At 42.0% G+C, this 26,591-nt stretch overlaps 1 protein-coding gene across 1 annotated transcript in view; it reads left to right on the forward strand.

Annotated features, from left to right (window-relative positions):
• Nucleotides 1-6,457: 6,457 nt before the first annotated feature.
• Nucleotides 6,458-26,591, forward strand: part of LOC133556903 (uncharacterized) — a gene marked incomplete at its 5' end in the record, with an annotated part of 40,213 nt that continues 20,079 nt past the window's right edge. Inside the window, 2 exons of the mRNA XM_061907254.1 lie at nucleotides 6,458-6,716; nucleotides 6,751-7,348. Of these exons, the coding sequence (XP_061763238.1) occupies nucleotides 6,458-6,716; nucleotides 6,751-7,348 (857 nt within the window). The remainder of the gene's footprint in view (nucleotides 6,717-6,750; nucleotides 7,349-26,591) is intronic.

The following is a 26,591-nucleotide window of genomic DNA, read 5'->3' on the forward strand; positions in this document are numbered from 1 at the left end:
AGAGTACTTACAAACAGACAGTGTGTAGACAGAAAAGGAAGAATGAATGCATTTTGCCCTAAATACTAAAGATAAAGGTAAAGTTATAACACTGAAACACCCTCAGGAAGAGGTGATTTAATACATGGCTAGCTAGTTAGCTAGGAGCTAGCATCCATCCGCAGTCGGCAGTGTTTTAGCTCTTTCTAAAGCACTAATCCTGGCCTCCATGGTGACAAATAAAGTAAGTTTCTTCCAAGTTCATTATCACTGGAGGACGAGGAATGCTAAACGTGCTTCACTAGGAGGATACAATAGTTCACTGGCCTAACCGCTAACAAAAGCTAGTGTGCCTGAATGTAAACAAATGGCATGGGTAGATCTACACCTGACATCCACTCTAAGGATACCAAGTACAATAGCGTGTCTAATCGATACTTCTAGAATTACATCAATATTTTTTATCGCCACAAAATAATTTTTTTCCTTTTTTAAAAATTCGTATAATGTTTAAAAACTTCGTAAATACGTCCCTGGACACATGAGGATTTTAAAAATGACCAATGTAGGATCCTGTATTTACTTGGTATCAGATCAATATCTAAATGTGTGGTATCATCCAAAACTATTGTAAAGTATCAAACAACATAAGAATAACTGATTATTACATTTTAACAGAAGTGTAGATAAAACATGTTAAACAAAATAAGCAGATATTAACATTAAATGAACAAGTAGATCCATCCATCCATTTTCTACCGCTTATTCCCTTTCGGGGTCGCGGGGGGCGCTGGCGCCTATCTCATCTACAATCGGGCGGAAGGCGGAGTACACCCTGGACAAGTCGCCACCTCATCGCAGGGCAACAAGTAGATTAATAATCCAATTTTACAGTTTGTCCCTCACAATGTTGATAAAATAATAGGTAAATAAATGACACAATATGTTACTGCAGACTAATTTTAGGACTTTTTCTTTGTTTTCTTATAACTAAAAGACAAGTTGTCTAGTATGTTCACTATTTTATTCAAGTACAACATTACAATAATAAACATATGTTTAATGTACACTAAGAGTTTTTGTTGAAATAAAAACAATGAATTTTTTTGTGATCCCCTTTATTTAGAAAAGTATGGAAAATTATCGAAATATATTTTGGTACCAGTACCAACATATTGGTATTGGGACAACCCTCGCCTGGAGTCTTTCTTCCTTTTCCTTGCCGTCTTCATGTTAACTATCCGTCAACTTGTTTTCGTGACAGACACAGACATGCAGGGCGGAATAACACAAGTTGATTCAATGGTTTTGAAAGGAAAACAATTCTAAAAACATTGCAACTTTGACCGCATCTTTCAGAAAAAGCTGCTGCCAAATCAGACATTTTAGCAAGCAATCACAAAAAGGGACTGATTAGAAGATTTGGAACCCTCACTCTCCTGACTGTGCAGCCAGCCCCCCTCTCATAGTCCTCATATTTACCCAAAGTCACCTTCTCCTCTCGAGCATGTTGCGGCTGATTGAGTTTGACGCCATATTGCCATTGGTATCGATACATCATAGTAAAGTGGGTGACGTGTGATTGTGTGCACCCACACGTCCTTTGGCCGCTCTTCCAGCACGCAGAAGAAAGTAAACATGAAATACCCTTAGACCGGGTCAAGTATTGTCACCAGAAAGACACACATGTTGTTTGCATAAAGGCCAGTGATAAAGTGAGTGAACACCACCAGGCTCCTTGAAGGTGAACTGAGTGGCAGATCCACACTGAGACGCTCTGCTGCACTCCCAGCATTCCACTCTGCACCCGAGCATGTGGCCTTGATTTAGGTGGACGAGCACGATCCGTTTCAATATTTACCTTCTGTCAGTCGGTTTCGCTCGGAGTCAAAAAGCAAGGTGAGCTTGCCATCCGTTATGTTTTAACATTGAGAAAGTTGCGAAAAATAACTGAGGCACATGTCAAGCTACTCTACTAAACTTGCAAGCAAAGGAATGCATCTCTTTAGTGGGCCAAATAAAGAGCACAATCCAACTGAGCGTGTCTGCCGTCATGAGTATGCAGAATTTACAAAGCCTGTTTCCATATGAGTTGGGAAATCGTGTTAGATGTAAATATAAACAGAAAACAATGTTTTGCAAATCATTTTCAACCCAATTCAGTTGAATATGCTACAAAGACAACATATTTAATGTTCAAACTGATAAACATTTTTTTTTTTGCAAATAATCATTAACTTTAGAATTTGATGCCAGAAACACGTGACAAAGAAGTTGAGAAAGGTGAAAATAAATACTGATAAAGTTGAGGAATGCTCATCAAACACTTATTTGGAACATCCCACAGGTGTGCAGGCTAATTGCAAACAGGTGGGTGCCATGATTGGGTATTAAAAACAGCTTCCATGAAATGCTAAGTCGTTCACAAACAAGGATGGGGCGAGGGTCACCAATTTATAAGCAAATTGTTGAACAGTTTTAAAACAACATTTCTCAAAGAGCTATTGCAAAGAATTTAGGGATTTTACCATCTACGGTCCGTAAAATCATCAAAAGGTTCAAAGAATCTGGAGAAATCACTGCACGTAAGCGATGATATTACGGACCTTTGATCGGTCAGGCGGTACTGCATCAAAAACCGACATCAGTGTGTAAAGGATATCACCACATGGGGTCAGGAACACTTAATAAAACCACTGTCAGTAACTACAGTTGGTCGCTACATCTGTAAGTGCAGGTTAAAACTCTACTGTGCAAAGCGAAAGCCATTTATCAACCTCTCAAAGGAACGCCGCCGGCTTCGCTGGGCCTGAGCTCATCTAAGATGGACTGATGCAAAGTGGAAAAGTGTTCTGTGGTCTGACGAGTCCACATTTCTAATTAGATTTGGAAACTGTGGACGTGGTGTTCTCCGGAACAAAGAGGAAAATAAAAATCCGGATTAATATAGGCGCTAAATTCAAAAGCCAGCATCTGTGATGATATGGAGGTGTATTAGTGCCCAAGGCATGGGTAACTTACACATCTGTGAAGGCACCATTAATGCTGAAAGGTCCATACAGGTTTTAGAGCAACATATGTTGTCATCTAAGCAACGTTATCATGGATGCCCCTGCTTATTTCAGCTAGACAATGCCAAGCCACGTGTTACAACAGCGTGGTTTTGTAGTAAAAGAGTGCGGGTAGTTTCCTGGCCCGCCTGCAGTCCAGACAAGTCTCCCATTGAAAATGTGTGGCGCATTATGAATCGTAAAATACGACAAGACCCCGGATTGTTGAACAACCTAAGCTGTACATCAAGCAGGAATGGTAAAGAATTCCACTTTCAAAGCTTCAACAATTAGTTTTTTCAGTTCCCAAACGTTTATTGAGTGTTGTTAAAAGAAAAGGTGATGTGACACAGTGGTGAACATGCTCTTTCCCAACTATTTTGGCAGATGTTGCAGCCATGAAATTCAAAGTTAATTATTTGCAAAAAAAAAAAAGTTTATGAGTTTGAACATCAAATATCTTGTCTTTGTAGTGCATTCAACAGAATATGGATTGAAAGGGATTTGCAAATCATCGTATTCTGTTTATATTTACATCCAACACAATTTCCCAACTCATATGGAAACGGGGTTTGTATTAGAAACGTAGAGCGCCGCCAAAACATTCCCGTTTCTTAGCAGTGGTACCCATTATTATTATTATTATGATTATGATTATGATTATCCAAGATGGCGGCGCCCGGACGGGCTGCGCTCTCGAGGAGCTCCTGCTAAAGATGGAACATTTGGCAGAAATACCGGACAATTCCACAAACTTTATGGCTGGCTCACATCGTGGTCACCCCGTGATCACGTACGACCGCCAGACACTTCTGGATGTGGACATATCGGGCCGTTTTGGACTGATAGACACTTGCGTGCTAGACTTGCTAACTAGCATGGGAATACGTCGGCGGCTACATCCAGCGGCCTGTGAAGCAGGGGAGTCTAGTAGAAGCGGGGGCCGTCTACGGAGCAGACGCCAGCGGTGTGATCGGAAACGCGGATGCCGAGCGGGGCTAAAAACAAAGCAGAAGGCTAATCCCCACAGAACACCACTTTCCTCCATCCCGAAGACGGATTTAGATGGAAAATGCGAGACTACTGGTCTGGGTAAGGAGTCAGTTAAATTAGAACAAGTTTCTTCTGCTTTGAGTGTTTCAGAGTTGGACATGTGTTTTACTGAGGTGGCTAACTATGATGCGTGCAGTTTATCAAAGCAACAAACAAACAATCGGAAAATCCCCGTTACTGAGGTGGCTAACCATGATGTGTGCAGTTTATCAAAGCAACAAACAAACAATCGGAAAATCCCCGTTACTGAGGTGGCTAACCATGATGCGTGCAGTTTATCAAAGCAACAATCAAACAATCGGAAAATTCCTGTCGTATCAATTCCTAGATATGGTCGTAACTATACTAAATGCACTGGGCATAATAAACACAACATTATTAATATTGCTACTACGGATAATTTGATCAAAAACTCCCTAAAACAGCCCACTACCTATAATATAGGTTTTTTAAACATAAGATCATTGTCTCCTAAAACGTTGTTAGTTAATGATATTATCAGAGACAACAATCTTAACGTCATCGGTCTCAGCGAAACCTGGCTTAAACCAAACGACTTTTTTGCGCTAAATGAGGCATGTCCTCCTAACTTTACACATGCGCATATTGCCCGTCCGCTCAAAAGGGGTGGGGGGGTCGCACTAATATACAACGAAAACTTTAACCTTAGTCCTAACATAAATAATAAATATAAATCGTTTGAGGTGCTTACTATGAGGTCTGTCACACCGCTGCCTCTACACCTGGCTGTTATCTACCGCCCCCCAGGGCCCTATTCGGACTTTATTAATGAATTCTCAGAGTTCGTTGCTGATCTAGTGACACACGCCGATAATATAATCATAATGGGGGACTTTAATATCCATATGAATAACCCATCGGACCCACCGTGCGTAGCGCTCCAGACTGTAATTGATAGCTGTGGTCTCACACAAATAATAAATGAACCCACGCATCGCAACGGTAATACGATAGACCTAGTGCTTGTCAGGGGCATCACCGTTTCCAAAGTTACGATACTCCCGTATACTAAAGTATTGTCCGATCATTACCTTATAAAATTCGAGGTTCAGACGCATGTTCGTCAAACTAATAATAATAATAACTGCTATAGCAGCCGCAACATTAATACAGCCACAACGACAACTCTTGCTGACCTACTGCCCTCGGTAATGGCACCATTCCCAAAGTATGTGGGCTCTATTGATAACCTCACTAACAACTTTAACGACGCCCTGCGCGAAACCATTGATAACATAGCACCGCTAAAGTTAAAAAAGGCTCCAAAAAAGCGCACCCCGTGGTTTACAGAAGAAACTAGAGCTCAGAAATTATTATGTAGAAAGCTGGAACGCAAATGGCGCACGACTAAACTTGAGGTGCACCATCAAGCATGGAGTGATGGTTTAATAACTTATAAACGCATGCTTACCTTAGCTAAAGCTAAATATTACTCAAATCTCATCCACCGTAATAAAAACGATCCTAAATTTTTGTTTAGTACGGTAGCATCGCTAACCCAACAAGGGACTCCTTCCAGTAGCTCAACCCACTCAGCTGATGACTTTATGCAATTCTTTAGTAAGAAAATTGAAGTCATTAGAAAGGAGATTAAAGACAATGCGTCCCAGCTACAACGGGGTTCTATTAACACTGACACGATTGTATATTGGGCGGATACTGCCCTCCAAAATAGTTTCTCTCGTTTTGAGGAAATAACATTAGAGGAATTGTTACAACGTGTAAATGGAATAAAACAGACAACATGTTTACTTGACCCTCTTCCTGGGAAACTGATCAAGGAGCTATTTGTATTATTAGGTCCATCAGTGCTAAATATTATAAACTTATCACTCTCCTCGGGCACTGTTCCCCTAGCATTCAAAAAAGCGGTTATTCATCCTCTTTTTAAAAGACCTAACCTCGATCCTGACCTCATGGTAAATTACCGACCGGTGTCTCACCTTCCCTTTATTTCAAAAATCCTTGAAAAAAATGTTGCGGAGCAGTTAAATGAACACTTAGCGTCTAACAATCTATGTGAAACCTTTCAATCCGGTTTCAGGGCAAATCACTCCACGGAGACAGCCCTCGCAAAAATGACTAATGATCTATTGCTAACGATGGATTCTGATGCGTCATCTATGTTGCTGCTCCTCGATCTTAGCGCTGCTTTCGATACCGTCGATCATAATATTTTATTAGAACGTATCAAAACACGAATTGGTATGTCAGACTTAGCCCTGTCTTGGTTTAACTCTTATCTTACTGATAGGATGCAGTGTGTCTCCCATAACAATGTGACCTCGGACTACGTTAAGGTAACGTGTGGAGTTCCCCATGGTTCGGTCCTTGGCCCTGCACTCTTCAGCATCTACATGCTGCCGCTAGGTGACATCATACGCAAATACGGTATTAGCTTTCACTGTTATGCTGATGACACCCAACTCTACATGCCCCTAAAGCTGACCAACACGCCGGATTGTAGTCAGCTGGAGGCGTGTCTTAATGAAATCAAACAATGGATGTCCGCTAACTTTTTGCAACTCAACGCCAAAAAAACGGAAATGCTGATTATCGGTCCTGCTAGACACCGAACTCTATTTAATAATACAACTCTAACATTTGACAACCAAACAATTAAACAAGGCGACACGGTAAAGAATCTGTATTATCTTCGACCCAACTCTCTCCTTTGAGGCACACATCAAAAGCGTTACTAAAACGGCCTTTTTTCATCTCCGTAACATCGCTAAAATTCGCTCCATTCTGTCCACTAAAGACGCTGAGATCATTATCCATGCGTTTGTTACGTCTCGCCTCGACTACTGTAACGTATTATTTTCGGGTCTCCCCATGTCTAGCATTAAAAGATTACAGTTGGTACAAAATGCGGCTGCTAGACTTTTGACAAGAACAAGAAAGTTTGATCGTATTACGCCTGTACTGGCTCACCTGCACTGGCTTCCTGTGCACTTAAGATGTGACTTTAAGGTTTTACTACTTACGTATAAAATACTACACGGTCTAGCTCCATCTTATCTTGCCGATTGTATTGTACCATATGTCCCGGCAAGAAATCTGCGTTCAAAGGACTCCGGCTTATTAGTGATTCCCAAAGCCCAAAAAAAGTCTGCGGGCTATAGAGCATTTTCCGTTCGGGCTCCAGTACTCTGGAATACCCTCCCGGTAACAGTTCGCGATGCCACCTCAGTAGAAGCATTTAAGTCTCACCTTAAAACTCATTTGTATACTCTAGCCTTTAAATAGACTCTAGCCTTTAAATAGACTCCCTTTTTAGACCAGTTGATCTGTCGTTTCTTTTCTTTTTCTTCTATGTCCCACTCTCCCGTGTGGAGGGGGTCCGGTCCGATCCGGTGGCCATGTACTGCTCGCCTGTGTATCGGCTGGGGACATCTCTGCGCTGCTGGTCCGCCTACGCTTGGGATGGTTTCCTGCTGGCTCCGCTGTGAACGGGACTCTCGCTGCTGTGTTGGATCCGCTTTGGACTGGACTCTCGCGACTGTGTTGTATCCATTGTGGATTGAACTTTCACAGTATCATGTTAGATCCGCTCGACATCCATTGCTTTCCTCCTCTCTAAGGTTCTCATAGTCATCATTGTCACCGACGTCCCACTGGGTCATTATTGTCACCAATGTCCCACTGGGTGTGAGTTTTCCTTGCCCTTATGTGGGCCTACCGAGGATGTCGTGGTGGTTTGTGCAGCCCTTTGAGACACTAGTGATTTAGGGCTATATAAGTAAACATTGATTGATTGATTGATACCCAGTTGTAATACACTTTTCCACCACTTGTGGCAGTAATGACAATATCTATTTTATTTAGATTAACTGATAAAATGCAACACATAGAAATAACATGCATTTTTGGGCCAGGAGTGGCTGTTCTGTATAAATAAACAAACTTGACATACTGTCCAATTTGTTGGTCACATTGAGGATTTGAGACAAAAAAAACTCTCAATACTGGACCAGAGGACGTTTGGAGTAGTGCAGGTCAGAAAATGTTATATTAGCCACAAGCTCTGCGAGGCATCATTTGAATTTGTTCACAAAGAGCTGGGTATTCTCTTACCCCGGTGTGTGGTGGCAGAGAACATGCAGGAAGTCAAACCAAACTGCACTTGAACAGTAATGATATTAAACTAGGTCTTTATTATACACATTGTAAGATTAAGTTGTTTTTTTCCCCCAAACAGTACCATCTGCTGGAGCTGCTGTAGTACTGCATTTCTTCGTCTTAAGAAACAACATACACTATATTGCCAAAAGTATTTGGCCACCTGCCTTTACACACATATGGACTTGAAATGGCATCCCATGGAATTGTCCAACATGTTTTGGTATCCTGGAGCATTCAAAGTAGCCTTTCACTGGAACTAAGGGGCCAAGCCCAACTCCTGAAAAACAACCCCACACCATAATTCCTCCTCCACCTAATTTCACACTGGGCACAATGCAGTCCGAAAAGTAGCGTTCTCCTGGCAACCTCCAAACCCAGACTGGTCCCTCAGATTGCCAGATGGAAAATCGTGATTCATCACTCCAGAGAAGGCGTCTCCACTGCTCTAGAGTCCAGTGTCGACGTGCTTTACACCACTGCATCTAACGCTTTGCATTGGACTTGGTGATATATGGTTTAGATAAGCTGCTCGGCCATGGACATCCATTCCATGAAGCTCTCTGCGTACTGTACGTGGGCTAATTGGGAGGTCACATGAAGTTTGGAGCTCTGTAGCAACTGACTGTGCAGAACGTCTTTGCACTTTGCGCTTCAGCATCAGCTGACACCTCTCTGTCAGTTTATGTGGCCTACCACTTGGTAGCTGAGTTGCTGTTGTTCCCAAACTTTTCACTTTTCTTATAAAGTTGACTTTGGAATATTTAGGACCGAGGAAATTTCACGACTGGATTTGTTGCACAGGTGGCATCCTATGACAGTTCCACGCTGGAAATCACTGAGAGCGGCCCATTCTTTCACAAATGTTTGTAGAAACAGTCTCCATGCCTAAGTGCTTGATGTTATACAACTGTGGCTGGGCCAAGTGATTAGGGCACCTGATTCTCATCATTTGAATGGGTGGCCGAATACTTTTGGCAATATAGTGTATATAGGGCTCAAAAGAGCTGCTTTTGCAATGCATTGTGGGGGATAGGTAGACATACTTGTTGGATACAAGCTTTGTTTACAATGTGAGAGAGAGCAACCAACTGGATTTACAAAGAATCATACAAAATAAAAAACAAGGGACCGTACCTTCATTTGCACTTTGATTTATTGACAGTTTATTCAAGAAACATGTATATTATTATTCATGACTAATTTAGTCAGAATGTAAAATATCTATTCCTCAGCTGGGGTCCGTGTGGGCACTCCTTTGTACTACACTTTCCCACCATGTGTGGCAGTAATGGCAACATCAAGCAGAGGAAATCTGGAGCTGATGTCATAAGAAAGCTTCTCTAGCGCAAAAATTATGACTAAATTGGTGAAGCTGTATTTTCATTTGAATTTTAGCTGCACCCAATTCCTAAGGCTTGCTACCGGGGATACACAAATAAAAAAAATAAAAATATGGTGGAATTGACTCAATCGAGCTAAGAGCACGTCTGAGGGAGGAGAGATTTGAATCAAGTAAAAGTGCCACAACAACCTCTATGTTGGAACGAAGCAGGCCTCGATCCTCCATCTGCTCGCCTTTTAACTGCCACTAAAGCAGGGGCGCTCACACTTTTTCTGCAGGTGAGATACTTTGCAATTGACCAAGTCGAGGAGATCTACCTCATTCCTATTTATAATTTATATTTATTTATTTATGAAAGAGACATTTTTGTTAACAAGTTAATGGTGTTTAATGATAATACAAGCATGTTTAACACACATAGATTCCTTTCTTTCATGAAGACAAGAATATAAGTTGGTGTATTTGATTCTGATGACTTGCATTGATTGGAATTAGACAGTGGTGCTGATAACGTCCGCATTTTCAAATGGAAGAAAAAAAAAGGCGTCCTTTCTGTCCAATACCACATGAAAGTGGTTGGATTTGGCATCTCATTTGTCCAACTTGCATACTCGTTTTTAAACACTTTGTTATGAGAGTAGCATATGTGTGTGGCCCTTTAATGTCTGGCAGCAGGTGAGTGACGTCAGTGAGTGTGCGGGTGGGCAAGCAAATGAGAAAGCGGTCGCTGAGGGCGGGGGAGAAATACATTGGCATCAAACTCCGTAGCTTGCTAGCTTGTGCACGCTAGCTTTCTGAGACTCTTATTTTGTTAGCACAGGCAGGATGAAACAGGTCTTTTATGGTGAAGACAGGAACTGTGCAGTCGGTCTTTAGAGTTTTGACAGTAGGTACGGAGTCTCTAGAAATAAAATGTGTTTCTCTGCGTCCGCCCTGTTAGTGATTTTTTTCTTAAATATGAGCTCGCAGCAGCCAGCGTCATCTCAAAAGATCCTCGGGTGCCGAGAATGTCAAACAACTGACGAAAGTGAAGTCTTGGTATGATTGATGATTGCTCATTTTTATGTATATTTTTTAATGCCTGGCTTGAGATCGACTGAGACACCCTCCGAGATCGATCAGTCGATCACGATCGACGTAATGCCCAGCCCTGCACTAAAGACACGAGCGCGTGACCCCCATTTGTACTGGCTCCCAGTTCATTTTAAAATTCATTTTCCATCCATCCATTGTCTACCGCTTGTTCCCTTTGGGGTCGCTGGCGCCTATCTCAGCTACAATCGGGCAGAAGGCGGCGTACATCCTGGACAAGTCGCCACCTCATCACAGGGCCAATACAGATAGACAGACAACATTCGCACTCACATTCAAACACTAGGGGGCAATTTAGTGTTGCCAATCAACCTATCCCCAGGTGCATGTCTTTGGAAGTGGGAGGAAGCCGGAGTACCCGGAGGGAACCCACGCATTCAAGGGGGGAACATGCAAACTCCACACAGAAAGATCCCGAGCCTGGGATTGAACCCAGGACTACTCAGGACCTTCGGATTGTGAGGCAGACGCACTAACCCCTCGTCCACGGTGAAGCCCACGGTGGCAGTTCATTTTAACATTTAAAATGTTTTAACACATTAGCGCCACAATAAATATCAGACCTTTGAAACATGGACAGCCCCACAAGGTCTCTGAGGTCAGCTGATCAATTTCTTCTTGTTTTCCCAAAAGCCCGTTTAAAATCTGCCGTGACTCCAAAACTTTGGATGGTATCCCTCTTCGTATTCGGACGGCACCCTCTTTAATGACTTTTAAATCACTTCTTAAAACATGTTTTGACTCCTTAGCTTTTAAACCAGCATGAGAGTTGTGTGAGTTGAGTCTATTTTATTTTCTTTGATGTGTTTATTTAGCGCCTTCCTAACCAAGAAGGCGCTATCCTCTTGTCTCAGAACATAGATTTCGCATTGAGCCACATTTGACTAACTGCACTAGAGCAAGCCCGGTCACAGGCAATTACAGAGCCTACTAGCCTGGGTATGGAGTCAGTTAAGTTAGAACTAGCCAGCGCCAGCCTGGATGATCCCTGTACACATAGCAATTTTTGTAGAATAATACACAACTCACAAAATGTTTTTTATGCTATGACTATGACTACGTCAGAGTTAGACATGCGTTCTACTGAGGTGGCAAATTATGATGCGTTCAGATTATCGCAGCACCAAGTAGACAATCTGAAAATTCCCGTCATATCAATTCCTAGATATGGTCGTAATTATTTTAAGTACACTGCGCATAATAAACGCAACATTATTAATATTGCTACTACGGATAATTTTATCAACAACTCCTTAAAACAGCCCACTACCTATAATATGGGCTTTCTAAACATCAGATCTCTGTCTCCCAAAACGTTATTAGTTAATGAGGTGATTAGAGACAACAACCCTAACGTCATCGGTCTTAGCAAAACCTGGCTTAAACCAGACGACTTTTTTGCGATAAATGAGGCATCCCCTCCTAACTATACGAATGCGCATATTGCCCGTCCCCTTAAAAGGGGAGGGGGGGTCGCACTAATATACAACGAAAACTTTAACTTTAGTCCTAACTTAAATAATAAATATAAATCGTTTGAGGTGCTTTCTATGAAGTCTGCCACACCTCTGCCTCTGTGCCTGGCCGTTATCTACCGCCCCCCAGGGCCCTATTCGGACTTTATTAGTGAATTCTCAGAGTTTGTTGCTGATCTAGTGACACACGCCGATAATATAATTATAATGGGGGACTTTAATATCCGTATGAATACCCCATTGGACCCACCGTGCATGGCGCTCCAGACTATAATTGATAGCTGTGGTCTTACACAAATAATAAATGAACCGACGCATCGCAGCGGTAATACGATAGACCTGGTGCTTGTCAGAGGTATCACCGTTTCCAAAGTTATGATACTCCCGTATATTAAAGTAATGTCCGATCATTACCTTATAAAATTCGAAGTTCAGACTCATGTTCGGCAAGTTAATAATAATAAAAACTGCTATAGCAGCTGCAAAATTAATGCTGCCACAACGACGACTCTTGCTGACCTACTGCCCTCGGTAATGGCACCGTTCCCAAAGTATGTGGGCTCTATTGATAACCTCACTAACAACTTTAACAACGACCTGCGCGAAACCATTGATAGTATAGCACCGCTGAAGTTAAAAAAGGCGTACGCCATGGTTTACTGAAGAAACTAGAGCTCAGAAATTATTATGTAGAAAGCTGGAACGCAAATGGCGCACAACTAAACTTGAGGTGCACCATCAAGCATGGAGTGATAGTTTAATAACTTAGAAACGCATGCTTACCTTAGCTAAAACTAATTATTACTCAAATCTCATCCGCATTAATAAAAACGATCCAAAATTTTTGTTTAGTACAGTAGCATCGCTAACCCAACAAGGGACTCCTTCCAGTAGCTCCACCCATTCGGCAGATGACTTTATGAAGTTCTTTAATAAGAAAATTGAACTTATTACAAAGGAGATTAAAGACAATGCGTCCCAGCTACAACTGGGTTATAGTAACACAGATACGACTGTATATACGGCGGATACTGCAAATATCCAAAATAGTTTCTCTCGTTTTGATGAAATAACACTAGAAAAATTGTTACAACGTGTAAATGGAATAAAACAAACAACATGTTTACTTGACCCACTTCCTGGGAAACTTATCAAGGAGCTTTTTGTATTATTAGGTCCATCAGTGCTAAATATTATAAACTTATCACTTTCCTCGGGCACTGTTCCCCTAGCATTCAAAAAAGCGGTTATTCATCCTCTCCTTAAAAGACCTAACCTCGATCCTGACCTCATGGTAAACTACCGACCGGTGTCTCACCTTCCCTTTATTTCGAAAATCCTCGAAAAAATTGTTGCAGAACAGCTAAATGAACACTTAGCGTTTAACAATCTATGTGAAACCTTTCAATCCGATTTCAGGACAAATCACTCGACTGAGACAGCCCTCGCAAAATTGACTAATTATCTATTGCTAACGATGGACTCTGATGCGTCATCTATGTTGCTGCTCCTCGATCTTAGCGCTGCTTTCAATACTGTCGATCATAATATTTTATTAGAGCGTATCAAAACACGAATTGGTATGTCAGACTCAGCCCTGCCTTGGTTTAACTCTTATCTTACTGATAGGATGCAGTGCGTCTCCCATAACAGTGTGACCTAGGACTACGTTAAGGTAACGTGTGGAGTTCCCCAGGGTTCGGTCCTTGGCCCTGTACTCTTCAGCATCTACATGCTGCCGTTAGGTGACGTCATACACAAATACGGTATTAGCTTTCACTGTTATGCTGATGACACCCAACTCTACATGCCCCTAAAGCTGACCAACACGCCGGACTGTAGTCAGTTGGAAGCGTGTCTTAATGAAATTAAACAATGGATGTTCGCTAACTTTTTGCAACTTAACGCCAAAAAAACGGAAATGCTGATTATCGGTCCGGCTAGACACCGACCTCTATTTAATAATACAACTTTAACATTTGACAACCAAATAATAAAACAAGGTGACTCGGTAAAAAATCTGGGTATAATCTTCGACCCAACTCTCTCCTTTGAGTCACACATTAAAAGCATTAGTAAAACGGCCTTCTTTCATCTCCGTAATATCGCTAAGATTCGCTCCATTTTGTCCACTAAAGACGCCGAGATCATTATCCATGCGTTTGTTACGTCTCGTCTCGATTACTGTAACGTAATATTTTCGGGTCTCCCCATGTCTAGCATTAAAAGATTACAGTTGGTACAAAATGCGGCTGCTAGACTTTTGACAAGAACAAGAAAGTTTGATCGTATTACGCCTGTACTGGCTCACCTGCACTGGCTTCCTGTGCACTTAAGATGTGACTTTAAGGTTTTACTAATTACGTATAAAATACTACACGGTCTAGCTCCATCCTATCTTGCCGATTGTATTGTACCATATGTCCCGGCAAGAAATCTGCGTTCAAAAGACTCCGGCTTATTAGTGATTCCTAGAGCCCAAAAAAAGTCTGCGGGCTATAGAGCGTTTTCCGTTCGGGCTCCAGTACTCTGGAATGCCCTCCCGGTAACAATTCGAGATGCTACCTCAGTAGAAGCATTTAAGTCTCACCTTAAAACTCATCTGTATACCCTAGCCTTTAAATAGACCTCCTTTTTAGACCAGTTGATCTGCCGCTTCTTTTCTTTCTCCTATGTCCCCCCCTCCCTTGTGGAGGGGGTCCGGTCCGATGACCATCAATCAATCAATCAATGTTTACTTATATAGCCCTAAATCACTAGTGTCTCAAAGGGCTGCACAAACCACTACCACATCCTCGGTAGGCCCACATAAGGGCAAGGAAAACTCACACCCAGTGGGATGTCGGTGACAATGATGACTATGAGAACCTTGGAGAGGAGGAAAGCAATGGATGTCGAGCGGGTCTAACATAATACTGTGAAAGTTCAATCCCTAATGGATCAAACACAGTCGCGAGAGTCCAGTCCAAAGCGGATCCAACACAGCAGCGAGGGGTTGCCCACATTTGAGATCCTCTCCAAGGTTTCTCATAGTCAGCATTGTCACTGGCGTCCCACTGGATGTGAATTCTCCCTGCCCACTGGGTGTGAGTTTTCCTTGCCCTTTTGTGGGTTCTTCAGAGGATGTTGTAGTCGTAATGATTTGTGCACTCCTTTGAGACATTTGTGATTTGGGGCTATATAAATAAACATTGATTGATTGATTGATTGATTTATTCTCTTTTTAGTTATTTCGAAAATTGACTCTCCTCAGCTTTATCCTGCTTCTGAAAGTGTGTTTTAACTCCTGTGCAGCACTTTGTGGAACTTGTATTGTTTTTTAAAATGTGCTCTATACAAAACCCAAAAGCAGTGAAGTTGTCACATTGTGTAAATGGTAAATAAAAAGAGAATACAATGATATGCAAATCCTTTTCAACTTATATTCAATTGAATAGACTTCAAAGACAAGATATTTAATTTTGCAATTGCAAATAATCATGAACTCAAAATTTAATAACAGCAACACATTGCAAAAAAGTTGTCACAGGGGCATTTTTACCACTGTGTTACATGGCCTTTCCTTTTAACAACACTCAGTAAACGTTTGGGAACTGAGGAGACACATTTTTCAAGTGGAATTATTTCCCTTTCTCGCTTGATGGACAGCTCCTTTGTGGTATTTTAGGCTTCATAATGCGCCACACATTTTCAATGGGAGACAGGTCTGGACTACAGGCAGGCCAGTCTAGTACCCGCACTCTTACTATGAAGCCATGCTGTTGTAACACGTGGCTTGGCATTGTCTTGCTGAAATAAGCATTAACAAGGCCTTGCTTGGATGGCAATTAGGTTGCTCCAAAACCTGTATCTACCTTTCAGCATTAATGGTGTCTTCACAGATGTGTAAGTTACCCATGCCTTGGGCACTAATACACCCCCATACCATCATGGATGCTGGCTTTTACGCTTTACGCCTGTAACAGTCCAGACGGTTTTTTTCTTCTTTGTTCCGGAGGACACGACGTCCACAGTTTCCAAAAAACAATTTGACATGTGGACTCGTCAGACCACAGAACACTTTTCTACTTTGCAGCAGGCCATCTTAGATGAGCTCTGGCCCAGCAAAGCCGGCTGCGTTTCTGGGTGTTGTTGATGAATGGCTTTCCCTTAGCATAGTTGAGTTTAAACTTGCACTTACAGATGTAGCGACCAACTGTAGTTACTGTCTGTGATTTTCTGAAGTGTTCCTGAGCCCTTGTGGTGATATCCTTTACACACTGATGTCACTTTTTGATGCAATATCATCGCTTACGTGCTGTGATTTTTGTTACGGTAAAGGGAGAAGAAGACGGCACAGACAGCAGGGAAGTTGTTTTAACTCCATATTTATTTTGTATTACAAAAGTAAATTAAGTGTGTAGCTAATCCAAAATATGTGTGGTGTGCGACTATGTGTTGAGATTAACTGATGAGTGTTACCCGTGGTGTTAAGCGAGGTGCGAAATTCCAAGAGGGGCAAGGCAGGCTTCAAGGTCCAAAAACAGGCCTGAGGTCGAGATCCAAAAGGGGCAGCCAGTGGGGAACACGGGGAGACGAGAGACACATCTCACAGTCAGGGGACGGAGGAATGCTGCTGGAACGACACAACACAGGACACAATGAGCACGCGGGGAATAAACACAAAAAGAAAGAGAGAGAACATAGAGCTAGACGTTACGGCTTACTGTGCTGAACAGGAGACTACGTTCTGACCCGGAACGCAGGTTTGCACTGGCTAAAGAAGCCATGTCTCTCATCAGCTTCAGGTGTGCAGATTGTTGATTGAAAGCAGCTGCTTGCTGCAGCTGGAGTGGCGCGCGCAGCACAGATAAAAGCGCACTGAGGCGCGCCCGGGGCGTGACAATTTCTCTAGTTTCTCTGAACCTTTTGATGATATTACGGACTGTAGATGGTGACTGTAACTGTTGGACAATTTGTAATTTGTTCACAAAGTGGTGACCCTCGCCCCATCCTTGTTTTTTAATGACTGAGCATTACACGGAAGCTGCTTTTATACCCAATCATGGCACCCACTTGTTCCCAATTAGCCTGTTCACCTGGGGAATGTTCCAAATAAGTGCTTGATGAGCATTCCTCAACATTCTCAGTCTTTTTGCCACTTGTGCCAGCTTTTTGAAACATGTTGCAGGCATCAAATTCCAAAATGAGCTAGTTTTTCAGTTTGAACTTTTAAGTATGTTGTCTTTGCAATTGAATACAAGTTGAAAAGGATTTGCAAATCATTAGATTCTGTTTTTTTTACCATTAACACGTGAAAACTTCACAAGCTTGAGGTTTCTTAAATAAAGTGGATTGGATATTTTGTCAGCAGACTCAGTTTTAATGCAAGTGAAGAATTCCAGAATTCACATTGTCCTTTGTTCAAATTTCATCACTTATGTGTCCGAGATACGTGAGGTCCCCCGGTCCTCATTACATAAGCAGTGTTTCCCCGGAAAAACAGGCCCATTGTTACTTTTAAAGACTTTGATCACTGACCTCTCAAACGTAGGAGTCTGAATATGCCGTGACCACGCTAACATGTACCAGGGGATGGCGTTAGAATGGATGTTTGTTGTTTTCTACATCTGATACTGAATATTACAGGCATTTGCCTCCTGGTTCTTCGCTCACTAACCAAGTCCCTTAGCTTTGCTTTTACGCGGGAATTGAGGCAAATCTCACAGAATCTATGTTTTTTCCTTGAACAAATCATGGCAACCATTGAGGCAATTATTGATGCTGCACAATCGCAACTTATTTGTTGAAGAAAGAAAACCTTAGGACAGAGTCTTGGATGGAATCAATCAATCAATCAATGTTTATTTATATAGCCCGAAATCACCAGTTACTCAAAGGGATGCACAAACCACAACACAAACCACAACGACATCAACGGTAGAGCCCACATAACGGCAAGGAAAACTCACCCCACTGGGATGTCGGTGACAATGACAATGATGACTATGAGAAACCTTGGAGAGGACCGCATATGTGGGCAACTCCAAACCCCCCAGGGGACCGAAAGCAATGGATGTCGAGCGGGTCTAACATGATACTGTGAAAGTTCAATCTATAGTGGATCCAACACAACCGTGAGAGTCCAGTCCAAAGTGGATCCAACACAGTAGCAAGAGTCCCGTCCATAGTGGAGCCAGCAGGACACCATCCCAAACTGAGGCGAATCAGCAGCGCAGACGTCCCCAACTGATACAAAGGCGACCGGTCCATCCTGGGTCCCGATTCTGGACGAGCGGTCCATCCTGGGTCCTGACTTTGGACAGCCAGTACTTCATCCATGGCCACCGGACCGGACCCTATCCACAAGGGAGAGGGGGACAGAGGAGAAAAAGAAAGGCAATGGCGGATCAACTGGACTAAAAAAGGGAGTCTATTTAAAGGCTAGAGTATACAAATGAGTTTTAAGATGAGACTTAAATGCTTCTACTGAGGTAGCATCTCAAACTGTTACCGGGAGGGCATTCCAGAGTAGTGGAGCCCGAACGGAAAACGCTCTAAATATCGCAGACTTTTTTTGGGCTCTGGGAATCAATAATAAGCCGGAGTCCTTTGAACGCAGATTTCTTGCCGGGACATATGGTACAATACAATCGGCAATATAGGCTAGAGCTAGACCGTGTAGTATTTTATACTTAAGTAGTAAAACCTTAAAGTCACATTTTAAGTGCACAGGAAGCCAGTGCAGGTGAGCCAGTATAGGCGTTATATGATCAAACTTTCTTGTTCTTGTCAAAAGTCTAGCAGCCGCATTTTGTACCAACTGTAATCTTTTAATGCTAGACATGGGGAGACCCAAAAAATATACGTTACAGTAATCGAGACGAGACGTAACAAACTACTCAGTGGCCTAGTGGTTAGAGTGTCGGCCCTGAGATCGGTAGGTTGGGAGTTCAAACCCCGGCCGAGACATACCAAAGACTTTAAAAAAATGGGTCTCATTGCCTCCCCGCTTGGCACTCAGCATCAAGGGTTGGAATTGGGGGTTAAATCTCCATAAATGATTCCCAGGCGCGGCATCGCTGCTGCCCTCTGCTCCCCTCACTTCCCAGGGGTGATCAAGGGAATGGGACAAATGCAGAGGACACATTTCCCCACATCTAGTGTGTGTGTGACAATCATTGGTACTTTAACTTTAACTTAACTTTAACGCATGGATAATGATCTCAGCGTCGTTAGTGGACAAAATGGAGCGAATTTTAGCGATATTACGGAGATGAAAGAAGAACGTTTTTGTAACGCTTTTAATTTGTGACTCAAACGAGAGAGTTGGGTCGAAGATAATACAGATTCTTTACCGATTCACTTTGTTCAATTATTTGGTTGTCAAATGTTAAAGTTGTATTATTACATAGAGGTCGGTGTCTAGCAGGACCGATAATCAGCATTTCCGTTTTTTTGGCGTTGAGTTGCAAAAAGTTAGCAGACATCAATTGTTTAATTTCATTAAGACACGCCTCCAGCTGACTACAATCCGGCGTGTTGGTCAGCTTTAGGGGCATGTAGAGTTGGGTGTCATCAGCATAACAGTGAAAGCTAACACCGTATTTGCGTATGATGTCACCTAGCGGCAGCATGTAGATGCTGAAGAGTGCAGGGCCAAGGACCGAACCCTGGGGAACTCCACACGTTACCTTAACATAGTCCGAGGTCACATTGTTATGGGAGACGCACTGCATCCTATCAGTAAGATAAGAGTTAGACCAAGACAGAGCTAAGTTTGACATACCAATTCGTGTTTTGATACGCTCTAATAAAATATTATTATCGACGGTATCGAAAGCAGCGCTAAGATCCAGGAGCAGCAACATAGATGACGCCTCAGAAAGCCATCGTTAGCAATAGATCATTAGTCATTTTTGCGAGGGCTGTCTCCGTAGAGTGATTTGCCCTGAAACCGAATTGACAGATTTCACATAGATTGTTAGACGCTAAGTGTTCATTTAGCTGCTCTGCAACAATTTTTTCAAGGATTTTCGAATTAAAGGGAAGGTGAGACACTGGTCGGTAGTTTACCATGAGTTCAGGATCGAGGTTAGGTCTTTTAAGGAGAGGATGAATAACCACTTTTTGGAATGCTAGGGGAACAGTGCCAGAGAAAAGTGATAAGTTTATAATATTTAGCACTGATGGACCTAATAATATAAGGAGCTCCTTGATAAGTTTCCCATTAAGTGGGTCAAGTAAACATGTTTGTTTTTATTCCATTTACAGGTTGTAACAATTCTTCCAATGTTATTTCATCAAAAAGAGAGAAACTATTTTGGAGGGCAGTATCCGCCGTATATACAGTCGTATCTGTGTTAATAGAACCAAATTGTAGCTGGGACGCATTGTCTTTAATCTCCTTTCTAATGAGTTAAATTTTCTTATTAAAAAATTTCATAAAGTCATCTGCCGAGTGGGTGGAGCTACTGGAAGGAGTCCCTTGTTGGGTTAGCGATGTTAACGTACCAAAGAAAAATTTAGGATCGTTTTTATTAAGGCGGATGAGATTTGAGTAATATTTGGCTTTAGCTAAGGTAAGCATGCGTTTATAAGTTATTAAACTATCACTCCATGCTTGATGGAAAACCTCAAGTTTAGTTGTGCGCCATTTGCGTTCCAGCTTTCTACATGATAATTTATGAGCTCTAGTTTCTTCTGTAAACCATGGGGTACGCCTTTTTGGAGCCTTTTTTAATTTCAGCGGTGCTATACTATCAATGGTTTCACGCAGGGCGTCGTTAAAGTTGTTAGTGAGGTTATCAATAGAGCCCACATACTGATGGAATGGTGCCATTCCCGAGGGCAGTAGGCCAGCAAGAGTTGTCGTTGTGGCAGCATTAATGTTGCGGCTGCTATAGCAGTTATTATTATTATTATTAGCCTGCTGAACATGAGTCTGAACTTCGAATTTTATAAGGTAATGTTCGGACATTACTTTAGTATATGGGAGTATCATAACTTTTGAAACGGTGATACCCCTGACAAGCACAAGGTCTATCGTATTACCGTTGCGATGCGTGGGTTCATTTATTATTTGTGTAAGACCACAGCTATCAATTATAGTCTGGAGCGCCACGCACGGTGGGTCTGATGGGGTATTCATATGGATATTAAAGACTTCCATTATAATTATATTATCGGCGTGCGTCACTAGATCAGCAACGAACTCTGAGAATTCACTGATAAAGTCCGAATAGGGCCCTGGGGGGCGGTAGATAACAGCCAGGTGTAGAGGCAGCGGTGTGACAGACCTCATAGTAAACACCTCAAACGATTTATATTTATTTTTTAGGTTAGGACTAAAGTTAAAGTTTTCTTTGTATATTAGTGCAACACCACCAACCCTTTTAAGGGGACGGGCAATATGCGCATTCGTATAGTTAGGAGGAGATGCCTCATTTAGCGCAAAAAACGTTGTTTGGTTTAAGCCAGGTTTCGCTGAGACCAATGACGTTAAGATTGTTGTCTCTAATTACCTCATTAACTAATAACGTTTTGGGAAACAATGATCTTATGTATGAAATGCCTATATTATAGGTTGTGGGCTGTTTTAAGGAGTTTTTGATCAAATTATCCGTAGTATTAATATTAATAATGTTGCGTTTATTATGCGTACTGCACTTAAAATAATTACAACCATATCTAGGATTTGATATGACGGGAATTTTCAGATTGTCTGCTTAGAGCTGCGATAAACTGAATGCATCATAATTTGCCACCTCAGTAGAACGCATGTCCAACTCTGACACAGTCATAGCAGAAAAAACATTATGTGAGTTGTGTATTATTCTAACTGACTCCTCACCCAGATATATGTAGGGATTAGCCTTTAGCTTTCTTGTTAACCCCGCTCGGCATCCGCGTTTCTGCTTCCGATCACACCGCTTACGTGTCTTCCGTTGACGGTCCCCGCTGGTTCTATACTCCGCTGCGTCAAAGGCTACTGGATGTAGCTGGCGAAGTATTCCCATGCAAGCGAGGTGGTCCAACGTACACGCATGTTTCAGTCTAAAACTATCCACATCCAGAATTGTCTGGCAGTCGTATGTGACCACGGAGTGACTATTCTGTAAGCCAGCCATGAAATTTGCAGAATTGTCCGGTATTTTTGCCAAATGTTTTATTTCTACCAAGAGCGTCTGCAAGCTGCAGACCGTCCGGGCGCCGCCATCTTGATAATCATGGAACCCAATGTAAGGATGCTATTCGGATGCAGTAAGACCGACGATGCATTGCGTTTCCATGTCACACTTGCAAGCCTTAGAATTGCCCAGACTGCTGCACCAGCTGATTCAAAGCCACTTTGTTGTCATAATTCAAATGTATTTTATTGTTTGTGTTAGACCACATACTGCTTTATGGACTTACCACGTTGTCAGCTGGGTGCTTCTTTAAGAATACAAAAGTATTTTTTTTTGTTCCACCCTTCAAAGACTGCACTTCAACAACCCGTCATCAACACGTCCTCGCAAAGACAAGAGAACCGAGAGTCAAGCGTATTTCACAACATCCGCAGCTCAAACTGAAGAAGCAAGAGCAGACACAAAGAGACAAAAGCATTGTTTTTATTGTGTAATATTTAATTTAGCTGTAAGTTCACCTTCTCAAAGTGAGTTGTCGGGCTGAGCCATCAGAAAAACAAGACGTGCACGCATCGCGCTTCCTTGAGTCCTGGACTGTAAATAGAGCACAGATGTTCTGAACAAGCATGGCTGGTCGGTCCAGATGTTGGAGTCACGTGTTTGCCATTACAGATGCTGCAAAATACGACTGCTGTGATGCACCTTTTGGGCTTTTATTGAGACACATGTTTTTACAGTGGAGCTAAATAAAGGTCCCTTATTATGCAGAAGAAATTACAATATTATTATTTTTCAATTAATTATAATGATTATTAAGTTTTTTTTTTTTTTTAATGGGTTTCCATAGCTTAAATTGATTTGTTAAATTTTGCTCATTGAGGATCAGTCGAATCTTTGCTCCTTTTAAAAGAGAGCAATAAATAGATTGTGATGCTAGTAGTACTGGTCAGTACTTACGTCACATAGATCTATTGGAAATCAAGTCTCTATTACGTGAATCTTCCAAAGTTTACAAAAACAATTCAAAAAGGAATACAGACTTTCATTTAAGGCAGTGCTTTTTAATTGTTGTCTGTTGCGCCCCCACACTCTACCGGGACTGTATATAGAAGAATTTGTCTGTAGAAGTGTCATAAGTACACCTCTGCATGACACTGTATCTTCACTAACAAGAACGCGAAAAAGAAAGAAATGAAACTCAACTTACAAGGAATACTTTGACTAAACATGTTGTTTTAATATGTAACAGAAAAGATTTCAAGTGCTTCAATTTGCCTGACATTAAGAAAAAAATTATCACTTAAACTGAAATTTTTGTTTGACCAACTCAATCTATTTGATATCGATAATATAAGATAAAGTAAACTTATTTTTTTATTTTGACCAACTCAATCTATTTGATACCGATAAATAAAATAAGATAAAGTCAATAAATAATAATGACTTCAAGTTCATCGGCAACATTAACTCAGGAGCAGATTACATAAAACACCTAAAAAACTAAAATTAATCAAGTATATATTTTTCTGATTAATTAGAATGAGTAAGTCAGGATTCTTGGATACAATTTGTGGTAGTCTCGTTTTTGTAGTTGTAATGTTTTGTAGTGCACAGCTTTTAGATGTTTGAATCATGATATTGAAAAAGTATGTTCCCGGGTGTTACACGCGGCCCCCCCAGCGGGCACCGCCCCACCATTTGATTTAAGTTAACCAAACAGAGATCTCATTTGTGACTTTTTCTACCTCAAAAAAGGCAAAACCACTCTGATAAACACCTAAACACGATAGAGATTGGCTAGTTTAATGAAGTCCTCGGCTGAGACATCAAACTTGACCAAATAGAGAAGGTAAAAGTCATAACGAAGCGTTTGTTTGTCAACCTGCGGAATACAGCAAAAACATACATTCTCTAAAAAACTTAAAACAAAAACCAGGATTAGTGTGTTAGTTGTTGATCAGAATTATCCCAGTTCAATTTTAACTTGTCCGTATTGTTAATTTAGACCTTGTCGTTAGTGTATCTATGTTCATTATATGTACTATGAATAGGGATGTATTCTGAGTACCGGTTCCCAATTAGGTCAGTCCATGAGGATCGTGATGATAAGTATATTTTGTTCCAGCTGATGGTCGTAGATATGAGACACTGTCACGTTCAGTTCAGCTACCGCTGTTACATATTAGAAACAGCTTTGAATAATGACAAATAAGGAAGCAACTGTCACAAAAGTTTGAAACACAACAATATTTCCTCCTGAAAAGTTCCTCAAAGTCACGCACGTTCTGTCAGTTAGAAGTTGGGTTGTCCCAATACCAAATATTTTGGTACTGGTACAAGTACCAAAATGTATTTCTACCACAACAAAATGTCATTATTGGCTATATTTTAAAAACAAATCTTAGTGTTCATGAAACATATGCTCATGATTGCAATTTAGTCCTTAAATAACATAGTAAACATACTAGACAACTTGTCTTTTAGTAGAAAGTAAACAAACAAAGACTCCTAATTAGTCTGCTGACGTATGCAGTAACATATTGTGTCATTTATCATTCTATTATTTTGTCTACATTATGAGGAACAAACTGTAAAAAAGGATTATTAATCTTGTTCATTTATTGGTAATATCTGCTTCTTTTCTGTTTTAACATGTCCTATCTATACTTCTGTTAAACTGTAATAATCACTTATTCTTCTTTTTGTTGATACTTTACCTTAGTTTTGGATGAAACCAGTAATTTAGGTATCGATCCGATACCAAGTAGTTACAGTATCATACATTGTTCATATTCAAAGTCCTCATGTGTCCATGGACGTATTTACTGAGTTTATAATCATAATGTAATTACCCAACGCTCGTTTGGCAACGACAGTGAAACCTGGAGAAGCACGATTGGGAAGAATGGTCGCCCGGATCTGAACCTGAGTGGGTTTTTTTTATTGGACTTTTGTGCTCGTCACAGTTTGTCCATAAAAAAACACCATGTTCAAACATAAGGGTGTCCATATGTGCACTTGGCACCAGGACACCCTGTGCCGCAGTTCCATGATTGACTTTGTAGTTGTGTCTTCGGATTTGCGGCCTCATGTTTTGGATACTCGGGTGAAGAGAGGGACATAGCTTTCTACCGATCACCACCTGGTTGTGAGCTGGTTCCGATGGTGGGGGAGGATGCCGGACAGACCTGGCAGGCCCAAACGCATTGTGAGACTCTGCTGGGAACGTCTAGCAGAGTCTCCTGTCAGAGAGAGTTTCAATTCCCACCTCCGTAAGAACTTTGAACATGACACGAGGGAGGCACTGGATATTGAGTCTGAGTGGACCATGTTCCGGGCCTCTATTGTCGAGGCGGCTGATTGGAGCTGTGGCCGCAAGGTCGTTGGTGCCTGTCGTGGTGGTAATCCTAGAACACGCTGGTGGATACCAGCAGTGAGGGATGTCTTCAAGCTGAAGAATGAGTCCTATCAGTTCCTTTTGGCTCATGGGACTCCAGAAGCAATGGACAGGTACCTACAGGCCAAGCGAAGTGTGGTTTCAGCAGTCGCGGAGGCCAAAACTCGGACATGGGAGGAGTTTGGGGAAGGCATGGAAAACGACTTCCGTACGGCTTCGAAGTGATTCTGGTCCACCATTCGTCGACTCAGGGAGGGAAGCAATGCACTGTCAACACTGTGTATGGTGAAGATGGTGTACTGCCGACCTCTATTGAGGCTGTTGTGGATCGGTGGAGGGAATACTTCGAATACCTCCTCAATCCCACCAACCCATCTTCCTGTGAGGAAGCAGTGCTTGGGGATCTGTGGTGGGCTCTCCTATTTCTGGGGCTGAGGTTGCCGAGGTGGTTAAAAAGCTCCTCTGTGGCAAGGCCCTTGGGGTGGATGAGATCCGCCCAGAGTTCCTTAAAGCTTTGGATGCTGTAAGGCTGTCTTGCTTGACAAGACTCAGCAGCACCTCTGGATTGGCAGACCGGAGTTGTGGTTCCTCTCTTTAAGATGGGGAACCGGAGGGTGTGTTACAACTATTGTGGATTTACACTCCTCAGCCTTCTCGGTAAGGTCTCTTCAGGTGTACTGGAGAGGAGGCTACACCGGAGAGTCGAACCTAGGATCCAGGAGGAAAAGTGTGGTTATCGCCCTGGTCGTGGAACGGTAGACCAGCTCTATACTCTCGGTAGGGTCCTTGAGCGTGCATAGGAGTTTGCCCAACCAGTCTACATGTGCTTTGTGGACTTGGAGAAGGGATTTGACCGTGTCCACCCGGGGAATCCTCAGAGTATGGGGTATCGGACTGTCTGATTGTGGTGGCAGTAAGTCGGACCCGTTTCCAGTGATGGTTGGACTC

This window comes from Nerophis ophidion, linkage group LG07 (assembly GCF_033978795.1).
Source record: "Nerophis ophidion isolate RoL-2023_Sa linkage group LG07, RoL_Noph_v1.0, whole genome shotgun sequence".
Lineage (NCBI taxonomy): Eukaryota > Metazoa > Chordata > Actinopteri > Syngnathiformes > Syngnathidae > Nerophis > Nerophis ophidion.